This window comes from Balaenoptera borealis (assembly GCF_965194805.1).
Source record: "Balaenoptera borealis genome assembly, chromosome: 14".
Taxonomy (NCBI): Eukaryota; Metazoa; Chordata; class Mammalia; order Artiodactyla; family Balaenopteridae; genus Balaenoptera; species Balaenoptera borealis.
The window spans coordinates 42,942,805-42,968,515 of NC_138875.1; the positions used below are offsets into that span (position 1 = coordinate 42,942,805).

Sequence of the window (25,711 nt, forward strand, 5' to 3'; positions counted from 1 at the left end):
CAGTGATACAAACACATGGTTTTCCTCTACCTCACTTCATTGGCTATTACTTTTCAGTTTTATTTGCAAGCTTAATCCCTTTTATTCAGCCATTAAGATATGGAAATCTCAAGGCTAAGTCTTGGGTCCTCTTCTCATTCTATTCTATAGTACGTGTCATTTATATCCATGGTCTTAATTAACATCTATATGTTGGTGGTTCCCATTTTTTTTTAAACTCCTGCTTAGAACTCTAACCTTCAGACCTATGGAGCCAATTTCTTATTCAAAATTTCCATACAGACTTCTCAAAGGCACCTCAGATGCAACATGGCCAAAACTAAAAACACGCTTTTTTTCCAGTTTTACCTACCCCAGTAAATGGCACCAACCCATTCATCTATTGGCCTAACAAGACACTGAAGCTGAGTATCAGAGGAAACCAAGGCAGTTATAGTTTACAGGAAGAGAATCATAGGACCAAAGAAGAGAACCAGAGCACCACAGAGAGAAAGTTCTGGACTTCTCCTTGGAGGAAACAATCAGGGGCTGGGCAAGAACTACTCACAGTCTGTTGTCACCAGGCAGACTGGAAAAACACAGGCCTCAGTAATGGGGAAGAATCTGCCACGGACTGAACACTTCTGGTTCTGCCTAAGACAGCTTAAGGTTCCAAAGTATGGAGCTATTTACAAATACAGGCATATGTCATTTTGTTGTCACTCCACTTTGCAGATAGCGCGTTTTTTACAAATTGAAAGTTTGTGGCAATCATGCATCAAGCAAATCTATCAGCGCCATTTTTCTGACAGCATTTGCTCACTTTGTGTCTCTGTGTCCTATTTTGGGAATTCTCACAATACTTCAAACTCTTCCATTATTATTGTATCTGTTATGGTGATCTGTGATCAGTGATCTTTGATGGCACTATTTTAATTGTTTCAGGGCACCACAAACCACACCCATATAAGAAGGCAAACTTAATAAATGTGTGGGTTCTGACTGCTCTCTCTGAAGGCTCAGATGAGGGTTAGCATTTTTTAGCAATGAAGTACTTTTTAATTAAGATATGTACATTGTTATTTTGGATATAATGCTGTTGTGCACTTAAGATACTAAGTGGAAACATACTTTTATATGCACTGGGAAACTAACAAGTTCACGTGACTTGCTTTACTGCAACATTTACTTTATAGTGGTGGTCTGGAACCGAATCCAAAATATCTCCGAGGTCTGCCTATACCTTAACTACATCAAGCTCACTTCCATGCCTGCTCACAAGCTTCCTCTCTCTTCTTGAAAATTATATTCCCAGGGCCTTCCTGTACACTCCCTTCTTCAATGTTGTTTCTCCTGCTAGACTATAAGCTCCGTGAAAGCAGACGCAGGACAATCTCATGTAACATAGTATCCCCAATGTCTAGCACGTTGCATAGCCCACTGTAAAACTTCAATTACTATTTTAAATACAACTAATTTTTCCTCAATCGTCTTCAGCTTACTAATAGATATTGTCAAAATCATTTTTATTGTTTCAGTAACACACAGAGGGTCTTGTTCTCTGAACTGTCACACTGGCTCTATTTTTTGAACTGCCACATCTTTCCTATGTCGCATTATTGATCTGTCTTTTCATCGTAAGACAGGGAGGTCAGCAGGTGCTGGATCATTACTGGATATTGAGATGGTCTCTTCAGAAACTCTGTTGGACCCTGTACAAGTCTTTCAGGCTCAGATAAGACAAAAGTGCATGTTTACCCCACTGATGCTTCCCCAAGTAAAGGTTTGCACTTGTGGGGAGTAGCGATTCATTCTTTAATAAAAAAACGTATTAACCACATGTTTAAGGATACATCAGTGAGGCTAGGGCTCCCTTTAGCTGGCAAAACAGCCAGCCTTTGGACATAGAAAACCAGCCAACCCCTTAGGCAAGCATAGGCTGGAAACATTTTCTGCAGTGGTAAACGTCCGCAGTTGAGAGACTAAATCCTAGGGAACATTTCCAGAGAGCAGGAGCCAGATAGAGATTTGTTTCTCCCGAAGGCTCCACTCTTGCCTCTGGCCCTGACAACTCAGCTGGCTTTGTCTAAGGTGATTTCTACAGTCCCTTTCAGTGAAATCCCACAAACAGTTCTCTATAGGCAGTCACTTTCACTTTGGACACCTCTTAGTTCCATCTACTCTCACCTTCATTGTCTCCAGCAGAAACTCCTCACAGTTTCTGGAATCTGGATGGCATTCTTCCCCCAGGTTCCAGGACTGATAAAGAAATATACTGATGGGAAAAAGCCAGTGTCATTTTAATGGGAATCTAGAAGCAGAGAAGTAAATTAAATATGCAGACTTATACTGCCACCTCAATCCAGAGGCTCAAACGTTATTAGACTGTTTACTTCCTGCCTATAATTGATTCTTTATTCCTTTACACTGACCTTTAATAAATTTTACAAATGGAATCAAAATATTTTCTCAGGCAACTTTATTTTTTGAATAGGGTTTGATAACTACTATGAGTTCTAAAGGTGATTTAATAAGTGAAATCTGTTCTCTTCTTTCTACTCTCGTGCCTAGTTTAAGGGTAAGTCATTGTATGACACCTGTCCCTAATGGTCCACGGTGACCTTGGCATTACAATGCCCCTTATGAAAAGGAGAGGCACTGATATGTAATCTGCCCCGTGCATGACTCCCTTTCTCAAATTCTAGTCATTTGTATGATAAAGCAAGGTTAAAGTTCCTTATTCTCCATTCCTGTATAAACTGGTAGTTAAGAATTCAGCATACACATATTACTAAATAATTTATATAACAAAAGGTAATTATGCAAATATTAGATGACAATAGTAAATATTTATTAATCTGATATGCCAATGGCTGGTGATCATACAGGGCCAAAGACACTCCCACAGGCCACGGGGTGGCCACTTAGTATTCAATAGGAAGGAGAAAAAAAGTGGTTTAATGCACAGAATGGGATGTTGTCCAGGTTAAATAAGTCTGTGCTCTTCAATTGACTACCTTATGCACGGGACAGAGTAGGCTCCACTTGTTGGATTGCCTATTACGTGCAATTACTTGCACATCTGTAATTCAATCCAGTCTAAACATTATTTGATATACACTGAAGCAGATCCTGACAAGCATAAGTTGATGTTAACTATCCAGTTAGCTAAGAAATGAATAATATCCAGATGAAATCACTTCCCTGCATGAGCGTAAAGCTCAAATGGCGAGAATGGAAATAGCAAGGCGTGGTCTGCAAGGATATCTTTGGCCATGTATGATTTACTATCACCAGTAAGTGACTTAGGCTGGAAGGAATATTGGATTTCCTAAGTACTTTAAGATATGCTTTCAGAAGCAGGGAAAAAGCCAAAGTGTCAGTTCCATTAAAATAATTACATCTCAGGTACGTGCTTACTTCTACCTAAAGGCTTAAGATATGAGTATTTTTTCACATCTTTAATAGTTTTAAATTTTTATAATGTTTGGTAAACTGATATTTCATTGCATATGCTATCTGTAGAATAAAATAACGGTATAATTTTAAAATCAACATATACAGTACATAGAGCAATCTCTAAGAGGAGCCTGAGTTATTGCAAATGTATGAGCTATTTCCATGGAAGAAAAAGATGGAAAGCCCTTTCCCATTTGCATTTATAAAGGCTGCGTGACTCTTTAAATATATACACTGATGCCAACAGAGCCATCAGAAATCAATAAATCACATTCTCATGTGCTGTAAAATGTCTGACACACACATTCATTTTCCTGGTCCGAAATGCTCTGCAAAAGGGACTGTGTAAATGTTCCATTTTAGTTTAATGACATTCTCCACAGTTAAAATGATGTGCATTATTGCCAGTGAGTTCAAAAACCTGAAGAGCACAAAGCTAGATAGGGTTTTAAAGAGACTACATAGTACATATCCTTCATAGTACATATCCTTCAGTGGCCCATCATTTAACAGACCACAGACACACAGATACGAATGCAGAACCAAATCGGGAGATTAGTAAGAATGGATTGAAATGCTGCAAGTACCATTTGGACAAAAAAATAACAGGCATAATTTATTTAGAAGCAGCTGGGGGATGGTCCTATAAGTATTTGGAGAGACAGTCCTAATAGGCCGACGCCACCGAATGGAGAAAGAGATGAACATCACTTAAAAATGATACAGACGACAGAAATGACAACAACCTATTCATCAGTGACGTTCAACCTGAAAGTGTAACAAAAACCTAAATACGACTCCACTTGAGTTGACATTTATTCCACCAGCTGCCATATATTTTAAAAAGGTCTCAAAATTGTTCTACATGGACATCGTTTATAAAGTACAAATGCTTAAAGAAAGAAGGGATCTGTTATGTATAATCTAGAAGGTTCTAAGAATTCCGCAAGCACATCTTGCAGAGAGCTAAGCAGAAAAGGCACATCTGAAATGAACCCAAGCCCTGAATTTATTAAGCCAGTATTCCTACGTGGGGACTGAAGGAAGAAGTAGCTACAATTCTGCCTGCTCACTGGCACCGACCAGTGTTGCTCTGGCCTCTTGTTTCTTTGTATTTGATCTCTGAACCAAAATGCTGTGGCCAAGGAGATGACATTTGACTCATGTGTTTACCCAAACCTGATCATATTCAAAGTGTGTTATTCTGAGACTTTTCATGCAAAATGTAGCTTTCTTCCTTTAATCCACATTTTCCTTTCCCTGAGACCTCCACTCACTCTAGCTCCTCTGACCTAACTTTTCTTCCTATCCAGCCTGGACCCCATAATCAACCACCCCAGCAAGCATCTCACAAGTCCCCTACAACCTTTCAGCTCCTTTGTAAACCTCCAACAACCCTGGCAAAAATCCAACTCCTGGCACCAAGCTAAATGTACCAATATTTAGCACTGCGGGGTGGAAAACACAGAAGCAGACCAAGTGTGTCTGCTGGCATCTAAACTCAGGTGGGGCCTCAGTGCTGTTCAGCAGCCATTTCTTCTCCAGGATGAATCCGTAGTACAATCCATCAAGCTGCTTTCCAAAGCCTTTAACTCTTGTGAAACCCCTAACTCTCTAGTCTCTGAGAAGACAAATACACCACCACCCAGCTGGAAACCCCTCACTCTCCACCATACTCTTCACACTTAGTTATTTCTTCACTCCTTCTTTCCTGCTTCTCTCCTCTCTCATCTCAGAAATCAACACTTCTTTTTTTCTTAAACCAGCTTCTTTACCAATAGAGTCCATTCCTTTCCATCTCTTCTAAGACTTTCGTCCATAAATCAAATCCTCTCTCTTCTATCTTCAATTTCTTCTGACAACTGCCTCAATTTTTAGGACAAAAACATGTTTAAGCCCATCCTAGCTTTAAAAACATACCAATCTTTTGCTACTCTCAAATGCATAATAAATACTTACTGCCTAAAAGGGGTATTCAATTCTTCCTTTCCCCTCAAATCCAATTACCAAGTCATGATGATTTTATTTCTAAAATGCCTGTATTGGATAGAATTGCCCCCCCCCCCCCCGCACAAGTTCATAGGTTGAAGCCCTAACCATGTGACTATATTTGGAGACATGGCCTTCAAAGAGGTAATTAAGATTAAATGAGGTCATATGGGTGGGCCCCAACCCAATATGAAGGGTGTCTTTATAAGAAGAGAAAGGGACACTAGTGATGCAAGCATGCAGAGAAAAGGTCACATGAGGACACACAGAGAAGGAGGCTGTCTAAAAGCCGAGCAGAGAGGCCTCGGGAGAACCGAAATATGCTAGCATCTTTTTTTTTTTTTTTTTTTAAACTTTCTAGCTTTATTTTAATAGTTTCTCCCCCACCGCACGCTCTGTATACTAGGCCAGTTTGTCTGTTTGTTTTAACAACAGCTCCTGTTTATTTTATTTTATTTTTTATTTATTTATTTATTTATTTTTGGCTGTGTTGGGTCTTCGTTTCTGTGTTAGGGCTTTCTCTAGTTGCGGCAAGCGGGGGCCACTCTTCATCGCAGTGCGCGGGCCTCTCACTATCGCGGCCTCTCTTGTTGCGGAGCACAGGCTCCGGACGCGCAGGCTCAGTAGCTGTGGCTCACGGGCCCAGTTGCTCCGCGGCATGTGGGATCTTCCCAGACCAGGGCTCGAACCCGTGTCCCCTGCATTGGCAGGCAGATTCTCAACCACTGCGCCACCAGGGAAGCCCTATGCTAGCATCTTGAACTCGGATTTGCAGCCTCCAGAACTGTGAGAAAATAAATTGCTGTTTCTAAGTCACCCAGTCTGTGGTATTTTGTTATGGCAGCCCTAGCAAACTAATACAATGTCTCATGAATGAGGCCTTTCCTTTCCACTCTTTGGCTTTGGCAAAAGTTCTTATGTTTATCAGATATGTTAAACTGGCTTTATAAGTGGCTTCCCAGGCTATATTCAATCACTAGGAAAACACTTAACTGAGCACTTACTATATGCCAGGCACAGTGAATGGGAGAAACAGAGCCACTGTCCTGGGGCTGTTTATTTTCATGAGGAAAGACAAATGAACAAATACATAAACAAGTTAATCATAGACTATGACAAGTGCAGGAAAGGAAATAAATAGACAACTAAGACCAGAAAACATCCAGAGAGGCTACTTTAGATGGGAGGGGAGGAAAGAAAAGCCTTTATGAGGAGCTGACATTGAGACTCGGTGGAGAAGAATGAGCTGGCCTTGGCAAATGATGCTGAGAAAACATTCCTGGCAGGGCTGTGAGCAAGCACAGAGGCTGAGAGAGAACAGAGGCTGAGGTCTGAGGCAACAGGAAGGAAGATAGTACAGCTACACCACAGCCAGGTGGAGAGTGGGGGAATCTCTCCTCTATTCCATGCTTCATTCCTCCAATAGAGCTCTTTTTCTATAATATAATCTAGTAATGTCATGCTCCAAATGTAAAATCTTGCTATGTTCTACATGGCCTTTTTCACAGGCTTGCTCCAGCCTTCCTTTCTAGCCTCAAGTTTCTCACCCTATGCCCCAGTCATCTAGAATTGTGCGTGGCTAGACATCATATACTTCTCTGCCTCTTTCTTGGGTGCCAGGGAGCATCCTGTAGGGAAAGAGCATCAACTTGGCACTAGACAAATCTGTGTTCAAATTCTGGCTCCCGCGTTTTTACTTGGAAGAAGTTAGGTTAAGTCCTTTTCTCTCCCTGATCCGCAGTTTCCACATATGAGGTGGGGTTAATAATGCAGACTCTTTGGAGAGTTACTGTAAGCCTTAGTGCTCATCCCTGTAGGAGGCCTAGCACTGTAGGTAATCAGTATTATTATTGGCACATATGTTTCCTCTACTAGGAATGCCTGACACACTTCTTAACTTGGGAAACTTCCTCCATTGTTTCGGACCTAGTTCAGTAATACCTTCTCTTGAAACCTTCTCCAACTCCCAGAGACAGAACATAATCACCTCCTCTATGTCACCTTAACACAATGCATATACTAACACCATGGCATAGTTCTGGACCTACAGGCCTTCACCTCACGCCCACCCCCACTCTTCTCTAACCACTACTTCCCTCAAGGTAGGAAGTGGAACTTATTAATGTTTATATCATCAATGCTGATCTGGCACATAATACATGTTAAATAAACACTGGTTGAATGAATGAACTATATATCCTAGTCCTCCCCCAAACCACCAGAGTCTGCTTACATCCACACCATTCTACTTCCTCAAAAGGTCTGTCATTCAGGAGCCCCCGGCAGGTACAGGTGGCGCATTCAAGTCATCATCATCCAAAGAAAGGAGATGAAAGTGACTGTTTATAAAGGTGTGGGCAGCATGCAGCGAAACCCAGAGGACAGTGCAGTAAACCAGAGCTGACGATGGGGCTAGTATTTGACCTGGACGGTAAGGGGAGAAGGGGGTGATTGGAATTTGGACGGAGAGAGCTGTGTGGCAAGGGCCTTCCGACAGAAGCTGGTCAGCGGATGTGGCCTGTGCTGACCACACAGGGCAGGTGAGGGGCTCAGCCTCACTTTCCTTCCTCCACCCAGTCCCCTGTTGGGGCTTCCCGAGAGCTGAAACCTATTAGAATCCAGAGGGCCTTCTCTTCCGCCTCCTGAGGAATTCAGGCCTGAAGCTAAAATTAACATCGGCCCCTGCATGAGGGGCTCATGATTGCTCAGAGTGGGATCACAGCGCCCAGAGGGGTGAGGTAGAGGGGAGGCCTGGGGAGGAGCTGCAGAGACAGAGCGTGGTGGTGGGGGCGCCTGTACAGGACAGGCCTGATAAGCAGTGTCAGGGGTCAAGCAGGAAGGGGGGGAAGGTGCCCAAGCAGGGTGGGTGGGTACTTGGGCCGTCATGGAAAGTCAGAGCCTCAGGGCAGTAAGGAGACCATCCCCATGGGGAGGTATGCTGGCCAACATGGAAGACTGGTTACCTACAAGGGGATTAATCGACTATTTAGATATATTAAGGGTAATAGAAACTGAGTTTCTCACTGTCACTGTCAAACAGCTTTGGAAAGGCAGAAAACTAGAATGAACTATGGGGTATTAGATTAGCGTTGAAGGTATTAGTGTGAATTCATGGTTTACAAGATATAGAGGAACATATCGAAATAAATGTAGATAGAAATTGTGCTATATTTATATATAGGCTCATACTCTTTCTTCTATAAGGTGTTCCTTATCTCCAAGACACAGAAGGAGGTGTTCACACACACATGCACACACATGTATGGATGTATGCATTCCTATATATACATACATATATTTCCTAGGTCTGTCATAGATCTGGGAGAAGCAACACCCCAATAGAAAAAATGTTTCATGAGATATTGACTTCGAAATACCATCTTCCACTAAAGGGAACCATGGCTCCTTGGAGAAAGGGTTCATTCCAGGGCTGAGACAGGGAAAGTACAAGATGAGACTGAAATAATTCCATGTATTTTAAAGTAATGAAGTGCTCGAAGAGTGATGGAGACACATCAGAAGACACAGGAGCCAGCTTGAACAGGGTCCTCGTGACCAAATGTGGACAACTGGGCATAATAACCTACTGAAAAACTAGGAAACAAGGAAACCATACAGATAGGAATAAGTGGATAAATTGAGAGTCTGAAGAACAGGATATTTGCACAGTTTAAAAGAACATCCTCACAAAATACTATTTAATTACAAAGAGGGAAGAAGTAACTTTACACTGAAGAAACTCGGCAGATACATTTTAATCAAATGATCGGGAGAAATCAAAATCGTGTGCTACCTCATAGGTGCAAGGAGAATATAGCATCATTTATCATATTCCTCCCAATGGTACACAATCTGAATCTGCTCACTAGGAAATATGACACAAACTAACATTAGCTTATAATCTTCAAAAGTGTCAAAATCATGAAAGTCAAGAGATGACTAAAGAACTATTCTAGAATGAAGGACACTAAAAAGATATGACAACTAAATAAAATGACAGATTCCATACTGAATCTTGTTGCTAAAAGTGGCATTACTGGGACAGGTGGCTAAACTTGAATAGAGTCTAAGAATCACACGGTAAGAATGATCAATGCTAGCTTCCTGATCTTGATTGGCTGCACTGTGCTTATGCAAGAGGACGCCCTTGTTTGTAGAAAAAAACAGGCTTAAAGTCATAATATACTGGGGGCGGGGCGTGGGTGGGATGGATAACGAGGCTTGAAACTTCTTCTCTAATATATCTTTAAATCTTGTGAAAGTTTATGATTATTTCAAAATTAAAAAAAAAAAGAAAGGAAGACAGAGGCATCCTTTCTCTTGATGCAGTATACGTGGATTAGTCTCCATATACAGCTTCCTGGCGCAAATCAGAGTAAAGAAGGTGGAGGGTGGATCTAAAGGAACAAAGAAAAGATGTCCCACTTACTCCCCAGTGACTTCCTAATGTCCATCTGAGACACTTGCCTGTACATAACCTCCCCATTGATGATCTCTCATGGATTTGCTATTTTCTATCTATTCCCTGGCTCCTCCCATACCCTTTCTAATACACACTTTCTTACAAATATATGTATTCCTTTGGGATGGCCATGATATCTCACGGTCTCATCAAATCCCATAGCTGACAGTATAATCTATGTAAATTTTAATCACTAATTCCATCTTCTCCAGTCACAAAACCGGAATATATATATAGCCATCTTTGGACATTTCATATAGTTTATAGAAGCATCTCAACCCAACGTGTTAAAAACCAAACTCAATACCTACCCTACTACAGCGGACACTGACAGTCGACTTCTCTCCCACCCTCCATTTCATAGTCTGTAATAGAACTTCCTAAAAACCAGATTTCTAAAGTTTTCCTGACATCTCCACAGTGCACCATTTTACTTCAGGAGTTGGTGAGCACACTAAAATTCAGGAGTAGGCCTGGTTGCTTTAAGCCAATTTGCATATTCCACTTCCTCTGCTAGAGTCATTGTTTAAGAAGCAGTCACTGTGATCTACTGATACACAGTATCATTCATGTGACTCAGGTTTGTCTTTGAAATACTGGGACAGAAGTATTTTCCCCATGAATGTGAACTAATAGGCAAATATCCATTTTTTGATTCAGGTAGCCATCCTACTACAAAGGGATTCGTGTTTAGAATAGTGCCAACAAGGGAGAGATTTTTTAAAATGAATTCATTAAACACAGTTAAATGGGTCCTTGATAATAACTGAATTCCAGGACCAGCAACCAGAAGCCCACTCTAACCTCCATCTTATAATTACCTGAGCCAATAAATCCCCTTTATATTTAAGTCAGTTTGAGTTCAGTTTTCTGTTACTTGCAGTACAATGTGTGGAAAGCAAACTTAAATATAAAACTAGTTGTGACAATGTTATAAAACAACTAGAAGTATGTAAAAAATGTAATCTAAGATAACAGACCTCTAGAAAAAGAAAGAAAAGTACAAATATAGAAAAAAAAATACAGGTTGGCTTAATGATAGTTGGCACTGGCAAGGTAAATGGGAAACCTAGCTTCCCTTATTTTAAAGATGTAATAATGAAATAAGCCTTGGCTTCATTTGGCCCAGAATAGGACAGCCTGTAGGACTGCTTCAGGGGAGAAATCAGGCAGAAACCTGGGGGTAGTCAAAGGAGGGAAACAAGAAAACTGGGAATTTCAAATTTTGTAAAAATACGTGAAAACAAGCTTTCGTACAAGTGAAATTCATAGGTATTTCACATAATTACAGTACCTTCCACTTGCTCAAATAAATCTGTGTAATCAGATTCACATTTCCATGCCTTTTCTACTCATTCTGGCCTAGAAAATGGTGATGTTCAGCGCCTTTTGGGTTTTTATAAACTGAAGTGAAACAGACCAGTTTCGGAAGGTTGTTTCATCAAGTTGCCTGTTCCTTTCTGCTGGGAGATAGGGCTGAGCTCAACTCCAGCAGGGCCCGGAGAAAGAGCTCTAAACTTCTTGATGTCAAATGTTGATAGGCCCACAGTGTCTTCCTGTCCTCCCAAGTCACCCTAAATAAAATCTCCATTTGCCTTCCAGACCTTCTACAGACCTTCTTCTTCCAGACCATCCCATAGGCAGTGTCATTTACTCCCACTCTTCTGGGTTGAAAATATGCCGGGAATTCAGTCCTTTTTCTTTTCCAAGGCCAATGTCTAAGGTCAGACTCTTATCTCTTATTTCCACTACTGTGACTGTCTCTTACCCAGTCTCCCTGGGTCTTATCTTTCTGCCTCTCCAATACATTTTTTACAGGGCTACTGGCTCCTAAGAGAACATAATGACAATATTTTATTTATCCTTTGGATCTTCTTCTCCTACCCTATGTCCAGGTACTAAAATATTTATTTAAATTATGTTATGTATGCTGTTTCTCATTTGAGAAATCTCTAATGGTGCCCACTGGTTTCAGACAAAGTTAAAAGAGCTTAATCTGCAACCAGGGTCATCGAGGTTTAGACCATATTACCCTTTAGCACAGCATCCTACCACACACACAGCAAGTCTTTGTAAATGACAAGCTCTCCCTCTGTAAAATTCACTTTCCCTTGGCTCTACTTAAAAAACACCTATTAGTCCTTCAAGGTTCAAGTTAAGTATCTGTTCCACCATAAAATCTTCTCCAATACTACTTTCAGATTAAAGTTCTTCATCCTTCGTGCCTTCTGAGGACTTTATATTTCTATTTGACATTTATGTTACTCTGTCTGGTCTTATACTAAATTTGGTATAGATCTATCCAGTTATCAGACTTCTTTCCTAGTAAAGAGGAAACTGTATTTCAGCATGAGGTTTTCTTTCTCCTCCGTCTGTTATTCCTCTGGAAGATTCATTCCTGAAGTCTCTGTATTTAGCACAGTATATGCAGCACATAATACATGCTCAGTAAGTATTTCTTGAATAAATGATTTCCCAATGGACTACATGTTCTTTGAGAACAGGTATTGTGCCTTATTCATTTATATTTCTCACAGTGACTGGATAAAACTGAGTAACAGAAACTGCTACAGGTTGAATTCAATATTAGGCTTATTGAGACTGCCTCCTGGGTTACTGAAATATTTGGCTAATCCAAGGACAATTTGTCATTTCTTCTTTCCAAAAAGATTTGAGTACTTTATATATGCCAAATCTTATTCCAGGAGCTGGAGGTACAACTGTAAACAAGACAAATCACACATATGCTGAAGTGCAGGCAACAGTCACGCAGCTAATAAATCCACCTCCCCCTGCCAAAAAATAAAGTTTTTCTAAACACCTGAACTCAATCCTCAGTCACACCAGCTTGAAACCCAAGAATGATCAGTGGCTTCTCTCTATACCTTGCTTCAAGTGTTATTTGACAAAATGTAAAATTGCCACCACTGGATGATGGTGCTAATGATGATGGTGGTGATGATGAAGGTGACTGCACGGTCCTACTCCTCTTCAAGTTCAATGCTATTCTCCAAATTCAAGCCCTCATTCTGCCTTTTGGAATAACTAAGATTGCTTTCTAACAACACTTTCATGCTTCCCATCTCTAACATTCCCTTTTCAGTATTGCCAGAATAATTTTCTTAAAAAGCAGTGATCTTATTACATTATCGCTCTGTTCAAAAGCCCTCAGTGTCTTTGCACTGAAAACACAGCGTGAACACTGTTTAGACTCTTTAGCCTCATACTCAAGGCATCTTCCAAAATTGACTTCTAATTTGTCTTTCCAGACTCATTTGCACTGTTGTTCCTATAATCCAGACTCCCACAAAATTAGCTTTTGATTTTGTATCTTTGAATCTTTCACATAAAATACATCTCCATCTACTTTATTCAAATTCTGCCTATACCTCTAGGCCCAATTCAAGGATCTTACATTTGTCTCTGATTTTTTCCCTTCTACATATAAAAGCTCAATTTACTTTGTGCTCTCCCCCTTAAGCTTACCTGTTTCTACCTCATATTTTCATTATTCAGGAATATAGCTTCTGTATCCAACTAGAGTGTATTTAATCATTGATTCAATAAACATGCAATAGGCACTTACTAATAGCTATTTCCATTATTCCAAAGCATCAAACATGTATTATATTCATAGTAAATACTGAACAAATTTTCAAACAAAAATGTACTCAAAATCAAAATAGTATTTTTCTAAATATGAACAATAATCTCCACCAAAGAGATACATAAGAATGATAGAAGACAGCAGCTTATCAAATTTTAAGTATGTATGAAAGGGTGGGTAAGTTAGGAGAAAACAGAATCAAATAAAAAGCTAAGAAAATTTATTCAAAATAATATGGAAATATTGAATCAATCTTGCCCATTTCAATTTATGGATGTACCTATCATTTTGAGACGCAAATTCATAAACACATGCACATTATGTCCATCAACTGGAAACTATATACAGTGTCAAAATTTATTGAAATGAGAATCACAAGGAAATGTAATAGTTTTGTGAAATTTAATAAAAGTTTATGCGATGAAATATTTTTTTTCTTTTCAAAGGAAACAGCTTTAGAGGATGATTGATGTCTCCTATTATGAGTCTATATTTGTATTTCCTTATTTTACAGGCTTTTAAAAAATACAAAAATACACTTAAAGCATTCTTAGTTATACTAAAAAAAAAAGATAGAAGGTGATTATTTATAGGCAATCATATTCACGATGATAGACTCTCAGAAGCCAAATCCAAACATAAATTTTAAATGGTTTTTGGAAAGAATTGAGAATGAAAATATTTACATAATTTCTTAGAAACCCTGGCTTTTTATTGCTGCACTTCAATATTCCCTCAGGGCAAGGGGGAAGCTACTTCAAAGATTTATTTGATAATGGAACGTTTGATTTCTTTGTTTTTCCTTCCCAATGTGGGTAGGTCTGTTGTTTTCACTCTATGGCAATGTGCTGTATTTTAAATTTTGAATTTGCTCACTAGTGATAATGAAAAATGAGTCTGTTTAGGCAGATTAAGCAAACACACCAATGCTAGCATTTAAGTATATAAATTACATAATTATACTAGATTATTAGAAAACTATCCATCCATGTATCAGTCATCTTCGATAACAGACCTGCAAGTTCATAATAATATAACTGGTGACTAATACCAAATGTCTGAAACTTCTACTTACCTGCCTATCCACTTCTGGGAGCAAAAGCAGGAGGTATTGTTGAAAATGCTGAGGTAAGGAAGCAAACGTATGTTTATTTATTAATGCCCTCAAGTTAGTGTTGACAAGAATAGATCCCGGGGTTTCTATGTCAATATCCTCAGCTTTGGTCCATTTCAAGTGTCCTGTGATAAATAAGCAAGAGGTATGAATTCACTATAGATTGGGAAAAACATACACCTGTACACACACATATGTAAACTGACTATATATATATATATATGTATATATGTATATATATATATATATTTGATAATGTATTTAATTCTATCTCTTTTAAGAATGATATTTCAGAACGAAATCTCCAAAGTTTCTTTGGGTTTCTATCTTGCCTTAGTTGTCTTTAATTTTCATAATGTCTACTTCACTCAATACCATCTGTATTTTTAACTCAAAGTAGCACCAGGTCTAGATAAAGAAGTATTTTAATTACGGTCTTCCAATTAATCAGAATCCTCAAAAACTTTAGGAGCATAAATGGTAACAACTACAGTTTTTGTAGATTCTATAAGACCTAGGATCAATGATAACAATAAGAGTGCTGTTAATTTTAACAGAGATAATGAGAGCATTATAGCTGATAGCTGTGTGCTCCCCAAGTGTCATGCAGAGCACTAAGCACTGGAGTATATCAGAAGATTCCTATTCAGGGTAATTTAAGGGTAATACTTTAAAACAGCAATCCTTTATAAAAACATTAGCTGTGAGGCCTGAAATGCCAGTATGCTTTGTAGGATCATTCTACAACTCAGGTACAATGACCTCCAACAGATGGCTGTATATAGAGTCCACAATTCGAAATTATGAAACACAAGGGAACAATCCACCATAAGGGACAGTCAGCTGATGCATCAAACAGAAGAATTACCACTCTCAGTTGCTTGAGTTAAGAGAGTCACTTGAATGTGATTTTAATAGAGTGTGATTTAAATCAAGGGGCAGCAAATTATTGCCCATGAACTATATCCAGTCCAGTGGCTGCTGGTAAATAAACCTTTACTGGAACATAGGCATGCCCAATTGCTTAGATACTGTCTAGATGTGCCTTCGCACTACAATGCTGAGTTGAATAGTTGTGACAGAAATCGCATGACTCGCAAAGCCTACAGCATTTACTCTCTGGCCCCTAACAGAAAAACTTGCTGTCCCTTGTTTTAAACAATAGAAACAAAAATGGAAATAAACTCATTATGAAAAAACAGGACACTGTAATTTTAAAAATAGGCAGATTTGAAACAGAAACAGATAGAACTTCTAGAAATGAAAATTTAGTTTAAAATTTTTTTTAAATATTCCATGGATACAATGAAATAACTATAGAATAAATATAGAGTTGATGAAAATATCTAGAATGCAGCATTAAAAATGATGAGTCAAAAAAGCAGGATAGAGAAAAAATAAAGGGAATGGAATAAGCAGTCAGGATACACATTTACAGGAGTCTGAGAATGAAAAAACACAGCAAATGGCAGAGAGGCAATATTTGAAGAGCTAATGTCTGAAAGTTTTAGAACTGAAAAAATGACAAGAGTCCTCAAATAAAGCAACATACCAAATCTCAAAAAGGATAAATACCCATTCCTCCATCCGATGTGTTGAAATAGCAAAATATCAAAAATAAAAGGAATACCTTAAAACAATTTTGAACAAAAATAGATTACCTCCAAAGGGATCACAATAAGACACAGGAGCCTTATCATCAATAAATTACAGATGACAATGAAATATCTTCAAAGGGCCAAAAGAAAAGAAGCATTGATCTAGAATTTCGTTAATAATAAAGTCCCTTTAAATGGCAATGATATTAACGATATAAGAATATTTTCAGTATCCAAAATGGAAACTATCCCTTAAAGAATCTTGCTGAAAAAGTACTAGTGGATGTTCTTAACAAATAAAGAAATTAACTCAAAGAAGGAATGAGTGGGTTGCAGAAGCAATGACAAACTAAAAGATTAACAGACATGAGTAACTCCAAATAAACATTAACAGTGAAAAATAATACTAACAACTAATGAGAATTAAAACAAAATGGAAAACAAACAAACAAACAAACAACAGGAGACAGCAATTGCATGAGAGACAGGAAGGTGTGATTGAAATGAGAACACCATATAACCCTGGCACTGTTTGGAAACAGGAGAGATACTGTTAGTTCTTCATTTGTTAAAACTCTATAGGTAGTGTCCTTCTTTGTTTCTTGTAAGAGTCTTTCTTTTGAAGTCTATTTTGTCTGATATGAGAATTGCTACTCCAGCTGATTTCCATTTGCATGCAAGGGATCAATCCAAGAAGAAGATTTAACAATTGTAAATATTTATGCACCCAATTTAGGAGAACCTCAATACATAAGGCAAATGCTAACTGCCATAAAAGGGGAAATTGACAGTAACATAATCATAGTAGGGGACTTTAACACCCCACTTTCACCAATGGACAGATCATCCAAAATGAAAATAAATAAGGAAACACAAGCTTTAAATGATACATTAAACAAGATGGACTTAATTGATATTTATAGGACATTCCATCCAAAAACTCTATAGGCAGTCAATGGGAGAAATGGAAAAGACTTATAACTTCCAAATAAATTCATGGAAGGAAAACTCAATCACATGAAGGCATAAAAGGAGAAAAAAATTTTTTGATTAAGTCCCCAACACAGTAAAAAAATACAAATGGATTTCATATTAGATTTTAAAAGTAACACAATCTGATTATATGCTGCTTTACAAGAGACATACTTAAAATAAAAATCACATGGAACAGAAGAAAATGAGGAGATAAACTAAGAAATACCAGGCAGACATTCAAAACAACAAAAAAAGCAATACTACAATATTAACATCGAAGATAAACAAAGGTAAATAAAACCTTATTGGGGATAAGAAAGTAATTCCTTGAGTATAAAAGGAATAATTCACTGGAAAGATACAATGACCTAGAGCCTGCATCTATTTCAACAGCATAGCATTCAAAATTTAAAATTGAAAGAATTAAAAAGAGAAACTGGCACTACATAATGCCAGTGGAACATCTGAACATATTTTACCAGACACTGAGATAACAAGCAAAAAACTTGTCTTATGAATACCAAGGACTTTAAAAACTCAATAATCAATCCTAAACCAATGAATTTAACATAGGACACTGCACTGAGCCCTTAAGAGAAAGCAATTTTTTGGTCAGCACTCAGGAAACAGTAAAGAAGACAAAAAAACAACAAAAAAACCCAAAAACTGACCACTGAGTCTCAACAATACTGAAGAATAATATAAAACCTCATCTCTCTATCCACAAAGAAGTAAAATTAGATATCAGTAACAGAAACATAGCAACTCTCCAATCTTCCCACACTCATTATATATTTGGACATTTGGAAGTACACTTCTAAGTATCTCATAAGTTAAAGAAATGTTCTGTAATGGAAATTACAAAATATTTACATTCTAAATAATAATGCCAAAATTTGTAAAATGCACCAGAATTTGTTTTAAAAATAAATTGTATATATTCAAGAGTAGAAAAAATATTGAAAATTGAAGAGTTAAGTGTGCAAATCAAGAAGTTAATGAATGAACTATAGAATAAAGACTGGAGAAAGAAGAAAGGAGAAAGATTGTAGAGGAGCAGCTTCAAGATGGCGGAAGAGTAAGACGTGGAGATCACCTTCCTCTCCACAGATACATCAGAAATACATCTACAGGTGGAACTGCTCCTACAGAACACCTACTGAACGCTGGCAGAAGACCTCAGACTTCCCAAAAGGCAAGAAACTCCCCACGTACCTGGGTAGGGCAAAAGAAAAAAGAAATAACAGAGACAAAAGAATAGGGACGGGATCTGCACCAGTGGGAGGGAGCTGTGAAGGAGGAAAGGTTTCCACGCACTAGGAAGGCCCTTCGCGGGCGGAGACTGTGGGTGGCGGAGAGGGGAAGCTTCGGATCAATGGAGGAGAGCGCAGCAACAGGGGTGCAGAGGGCAAAGGAGAGAGATTCCCACACAGAGGATCGGTGCCGACCAGCACTCACCAGCCCAAGAGGCTTGTCTGCTCACCTGCCGGGATGGGTGGGGGCTGGGAGCTGAGGCTCCGGCTTCGGAGGTTGGATCCCAGGGAGAGGACTGGGGTTGGCGGCGTGAACACAGTCTGAAGGGGGTTAGTGCGCCACAGCTAGCTGGAAGGGAGTCCGGGAAAAAGTGTGGAGCTGCCGAAGAGACACGAGGTTTTTTCTTGCCTCTTTGTTTCCTGGTGCGCGAGGGGAGGGGATTCAGAGTGCCGCCTAAACAAACTCCAGAGACGGGCGCGAGCTGCGGTTATCAGCGCGGACCCCAGAGACGGGCATGAGATGCTAAGGCTGCTGCTGCCGCCACCAAGAAGCCTGTGTGCAAGCACAGGTCACTCTCCACACCGCCCCTCCCGGGAGCCTGTGCAGTCCGCCACGGCCAGGCTCCCGTGAGCCGGGGACAACCTCCCCGGGAGAATGCACGGCGCGCCTCAGGCTGCTGCAACGTCATGCCGGCCTCTGCCACCTCAGGCTCACCCCATATCTGTAACCCTCCCCCTGGCCTGAGTGAGCCAGAGCCCCCGAATCAGCTGCTCCTTTAACCCCGTCCTGTGTGAGCAAAGAACAGACGCCCTCAGGCGACCTATAAGCAGAGGTGGGTCCAAATCCAAAGCTGAACCCCAGGAGCTGTACGAACAAAGAAGAGAAAGGGAAATCTCTCCCAGCAGCCTCAGGAGCAGCAGATTAAATCTCCACAATCAACTGGATGTACCCTGCATATGTGGAATACCTGAATAGGCAAAGAATCATCCCAAATTGAGGAGGTGGCCTTTTGGAGACAAAAGATATACTACTTTTTCCCCTTTTTCTCTTTTTGTGAGTGTGTATGTGTATGCTTCTGTGTGTGATTTTGTCTGTATAGCTTTGCTTTCACCATTTGTCCTAGGGTTCTGTCCGTCTGGGTTTTTTTTGGTTTTTTTTTTTTACTTAAAAAAATTCTTTTTCTTCATAATTATTTTTCATTTTAATAACTTTATTTTACTTTATTTCATTTTATTTTATCCTCTTTCTTTCTTTCCTTCTATTTTTTCTCCCTTTTATTCTGAGCCATGTGGAAGAAAGGTTCTTGGTGCTCCAGCCAGGAGTCAGGGCTGTGCTGCTGAGGTGGGAGAAACAAGTTCAGGACACTGGTCCATAAGAGACCTCCCAGCTCCATGTAATATCAAATGGCAAAAATCTCCCAGAGATCTCCATCTCAACGCCATGACCCAGCTTCACTCAATGACCAGCAACCTACAGTGCTGGACACCCTATGCCAAACAACTACCAAGACAGGAACACAGCCCCATCCATTAGCAGAGAGGTTGACTAAAATCATAATAAGGCCACAGACACCCCAAAACACACCACCAGACGTGGACCTGCCCACCGGAAAGACAAGATCCAGCCTCATCCACCAGAACACAGGCACTAATCCCCTCCACCAGGAAGCCTACACAACCCACTGAACCAACCTTAGCCACTGGGGACAGACACCAAAAACAATGGGAACTACGAACCTGCAGCCTGCGAAAAGGAGACCCCAAATGCAGTAAGTTAAGCAAAATGAGAAGACAGAATAACACACAGCAGATGAAGGAGCAAGGTAAAAACCAACCAGACCTAATAAATGAAGAGGAAATAGGCAGTCTACCTGGAAAAGAATTCAGAATAATGATAGTAAAGATGATCCAAAATCTTGGAAATAGAAAAGACAAAATACAAGAAACTTTTAACAAGGACCTAGAAGAACTAAAGAGCAAACAAACAATGACGAACAACACAATAAAAGAAATTAAAAATTCTCTAGAAGGGATAAATAGCAGAATAACTGAGGCAGAAGAATGGATAAGTGACCTGGAAGATAAAATAGTGGAAATAACTACTGCAGAGCAGAATGAAGAAAAAAGAATGAAAAGAACTGAGGACAGTCTCGGAGACATCTGGGACAACATTAAACGCACCAACATTCGAATTACAGAGGTCCCAGAAGAAGAGAAAAAGAAAGGGACTGAGAAAATATTTGAAGAGATTATAGTTGAAAACTTCCCTATATGGGAAAGGAAATAGTTAATCAAGTCCAGGAAGCACAGAGAGTCCCATACAGGATAAATCCAAGGAGAAACACGCCAAGACACATATTAAACTATCAAAAATTAAATACAAGGAACAAATATTAAAAACAGCAAGGGAAAAACAACAAATAACACACAATGGAATCCCCATAAGGTTAACAGCTGATCTTTCAGCAGAAACTCTCCAAGCCAGAAGGGAGTGGCAGGACATATTTAAAGCGATGAAGGAGAAAAACCTACAATCAAGATTACTCTACCCAGCAAGGATCTCATTCTGATTTGATGGAGAAATTAAAACCTTTACAGACAAGCAAAAGCTGAGAGAGTTCAGCACCACCAAACCAGCTTTACAACAAATGCTAAAGGAACTTCTATAGGCAGGAAACACAAGAGAAGGAAAAGACCTACAATAACAAACCCAAAACAATTAAGAAAATGGGAATAGGAACATACATATCAATAATTACCTTAAATGTAAATGGATTAAATGCTCCCACGAAAAGACACAGACTCGCTGAATGGATACAAAAATAAGACCCGTTTATAAGCTGTCTACAAGAGACCCACTTCAGACCTAGGGACACATACAGACTGAAAGTGAGGGGATGGAAGAAGATATTCCATGCAAATGGAAATCAAAAGAAAGCTGGAGTAGCAATTCTTATATCAGACAAAACAGACTTTAAAATAAAGACTATTAGAAGACACAAAGAAGGACACTACATAATGATCAAGCGATCGATCCCAGAAGAAGATATAACAATTGTAAATATTTATGCACCCAACATAGGAGCACCTCAATACATAAGGCAAATACTAACAGCCATAAAAGGGGAAATCAACAGTAACACAATCATAGTAGGGGACTTTAACACCCCACTTTCACCAAGGACAGATCATCCAAAATGAAAATAAATAAGGAAACACAAGCTTTAAATGATACATTAAACAAGATGGACTTAATTGATATTTATAGGACATTCCACCCAAAAACAACAGAATACACATTCTTCTCAAGTGCTCATGGAACATTCTCCAGGATAGATCATATCTTGGGTCACAAATCAAGCCTTGGTAAATTTAAGAAAATTGAAATCGTATCAAGTATCTTTTCCGACCACAGCGCTATGAGACTAGATATCAATTAGAGGAAAAGATCTGTAAAAAATACAAACACATGGAAGCTACACAGTACACTACTTAATAACCAAGTGATCATTGAAGAAATCAAAGAGGAAATAAAAAAATACCCAGAAAAAAATGACAATGGAGACACGACGACCCAAAACCTATGGGATGCAGGAAAAGCATTGCTAAGAGGGAAGTTTATAGCAATACAATCCTACCTTAAGAAACAGGAAACATCTCAAATAAACAACCTAACCTTGCACCTAAAGCAATTAGAGAAAGAAGAACAAAAACCCCCAAAGTTAGCAGAAGGAAAGAAATCATAAAGATCATATCAGAAATAAATGAAAAAGAAGTGAAGGAAACAATAGCAAAGATCAATAAAACTAAAAGCTGGTTCTTTGAGAAGATAAACAAAATTGATAAACCATTAGCCAGACTCATCAAGAAAAAAAGGGAGAAGACTCAAATCAATAGAATTAGAAATGAAAAAGGAGAAGTAACAGCTGACACTGTGGAAATACAAAGGATCATGAGAGATTACTACAAGCAACTCTATGCCAATAAAATGGACAACCTGGAAGAAATGGACAAATTCTTAGAAATGCACAACCTGCCGGGACTGAACCAGGAAGAAATAGAAAATATGAACAGACCAATCACAAGCACTGAAATTGAAACTGTGATTAAAAATCTTCCAACAAACAAAAGCCCAGGACCAGATGGCTTCACAGGTGAATTCTAGCAAACATTTAGAGAAGAGTTAACAACTATCCTTCTCAAACTCTTCCAAAATATAGCAGAGGGAGGAACACTCCCAAACTCATTCTACGAGGCCACCATCACCCTGATACCAAAACCAGACAAAGATGTCACAAAGAAAGAAAACTACAGGCCAATATCACTGATGAACATAGATACAAATATCCTCTACAAAATACTAGCAAACAGAATCCAACAGCACATTAGAAGGATCATACACCATGATCAAGTGGGGTTTATTCCAGGAATGCAAGGATTCTTCAATATACGCAAATCAATCAACGTGATACACCATGTTAACAAACTGAAGGAGAAAAACCATATGATCATCTCAATTGATGCAGAGAAAGCTTTCAACAAAATTCAACACCATTTATGATAAAAACCCTGCAGAAAGTAGGCATACAGGGAACTTTCCTCAACATAATAAAGGCCATATATGACAAACCCATAGCCAACATCATCCTCAATGGTGAAAAACTGAAACCATTTCCACTAAGATCAGGAACAAGACAAGGTTGCCCACTCTCACCACTATTATTCAACATATTTAGGGAAGTTTTAGCCACAGCAATCAGAGAAGAAAAAGAAATAAAAGGAATCCAAATTGGAAAAGAAGAAGTAAAGCTGTCACTGTTTGCAAATGACATGATACTATACATAGAGAATCCTAAAGACTCTACCAGAAAACTACTAGAGCTAATCAAAGAATTTGGTAAAGTAGCAGGATACAAAATTAATGCCCAGAAATCTCTTGCATTCCTATACACTAATGATGAAATATCTGAAAGTGAAATTAAGAAAACACTCCCGTTTACCATTGCAACAAAAAGAATAAAATATCTAGGAATAAACCTACCTAAGGACACAAAAGACCTGTATGCAGAAAATTATAAGACATTGATGAAAGAAATTAAAGATGATACAAATACATGAAGAGATATACCATGTTCTTGTACTGGAAGAATCAACATTGTGAAAATGTCTCTACTCCCCAAAACAATCTACAGATTCAATGCAATCCCTATCAAACTACCACTGGCGTTTTTCACAGAACTAGAACAAAAAATTTCACAATTTGTGTGGAAGCACAAAAGACCTCGAATAGCCAAAGCAATCTTGAGAATGAAAAATGGAGCTGGAGGAATCAGGCTCCCTGACTTCAGACTATAATACAAAGCTACAGTATCAAGACAGTATGGTACTGGCACAAAAATAGAAATATACATCAATGGAACAGGATAGAAAGCCCAGAGATAAACCCATGCACATATGGTCACCTTATCTTTGATAAAGGAGGCAAGAATATACAGTGAAGAAAAGACAGCCTCTTCAATAAGTGGTGCTGGGAAAACTGGACAGGTACATGTAAGAGTATGAAATTAGAACACTCCCTAACACCATACACAAAAATAAACTCAAAATGGATTCAAGACCTAAATGTAAGGCCAGACACTATCAAACTCTTAGAGGAAAACATAGGCAGAACACTCTATGACATAAATCACAGCAAGATCCTTTTTGACCCACCTCCTAGAGAAATGGAAATAAAAACAAAAATAAACAAATGGGACCTAAGGAAACTTAAAAACTTTTGCACATCAAAGGAAACCATAAACAAGACCAAAAGACAACCCTCAGAATGGGAGAAAATATTTGCAAATGAAGCAACTGACAAAGGATTAATCCCCCAAATTTACAAGCAGCTTATGCAGCTCAATATCAAAAAAACAAACAACCCAATCCAAAAATGGGCAGAAGACCTAAACAGACATTTCTCCAAAGAAGATATACAGATTGCCAACAAACACATGAAAGAATGCTCAACATCATTAAACATTAGAGAAATGCGAATCAAAACTACAATGAGATATCATCTCACACCGGTCAGAATGGCCATCATCAAAAAATGTGGACACAATAAATGCTGGAGAGGGTGTGGAGAAAAGGGAACCCTCTTGCACTGTTGGTGGGAATGCAAATTGATACAGCCACTATGGAGAACAGTATGGAGGTTCCTTAAAAAACTACAAATAGAACTACCATACGACCCAGCAATCCCACTACTGGGCATATACCCTGAGAAAACCATAATTCAAAAAGTGTCATGTACCAAAATGTTCATTGCAGCACTATTTACAATAGCCAGGACATGGAAGCAACCTAAGTGTCCAACGACAGATGAATGGATAAAGAAGATGTGGCACATATATACAATGGAATATTACTCAGTCGTAAAAAGAAATGAAATTGAGTTATTTGTAATGAGGTGGATGGACCTAGAGTCTGTCATACAGAGTGAAGTAAGTCAGAAAGAGAAAAAGAAATACCGTATGCTAACACATATATATGGAATCTAAGAAAAAAAAAAAAAGTCATGAAGAACCTAGGGGCAAGACAGGAATAAAGACACAGACCTACTAGAGAATGGACTTGAGGATATGGGGAGGGGGAAGGGTAAGGTGGGACAAAGTGAGAGAGTGGCATGGACATATATACACTACCAAATGTAAAATTGATAGCTAGTGGGAAGCAGCCGCATAGCACAGGGAGATCAGCTCAGTGCTTTGTGACCACCTAGAGGGGTGGGATAGGGAGGGTAGGAGGGAGGGAGACGCAAGAGGGAAGAGATATGGGAACATATGTATATGTATAACTGATTCACTTTGTTATAAAGCAGAAACTAACACACCATTGTAAAGCAATTATATTCCAATGAAGATGTTTAAAAAAAAGGAGAAAGATTGTAAAGAATAAGAGTAGACATTCATGAAATAGAAAAGAATGAAGACCATCAAGAACAGAAAAAGGATTTTTTTATTAAGACTAATAAAATAGGTATAAATCTAGTGAGAGATGGCATAAATAAACATGAATAGGAATGAAAGGTAGGCACATAATTTGAGATACAGTATAGATATACCAGGCAAATAAAACTATAATTAAAATTTGATTTTAAAAAGTATAATATGCATAAAAATCATACTAGTATGACTTTAGCCAATATCTTTGAAGACATAAAGTATTTCAAGTTTGCAAATTTTCAAATTATATTAAAAATAGCAAACCTCAATAAATTTTTGAAAACTTTTG

General features: G+C 38.8%; 1 protein-coding gene across 2 annotated transcripts in view; it reads right to left on the reverse strand.

Moving 5' to 3' along the window:
* ASXL3 (ASXL transcriptional regulator 3) overlaps nucleotides 1-25,711 on the reverse strand; it is a 187,815-nt gene that overhangs the window by 64,373 nt on the left and 97,731 nt on the right. For both annotated transcript variants that reach the window (XM_082354161.1, XM_082354160.1), the window contains one exon: nucleotides 14,572-14,735. In XM_082354161.1, coding sequence (XP_082210287.1) covers nucleotides 14,572-14,735 — 164 coding nt within the window. The remainder of the gene's footprint in view (nucleotides 1-14,571; nucleotides 14,736-25,711) is intronic.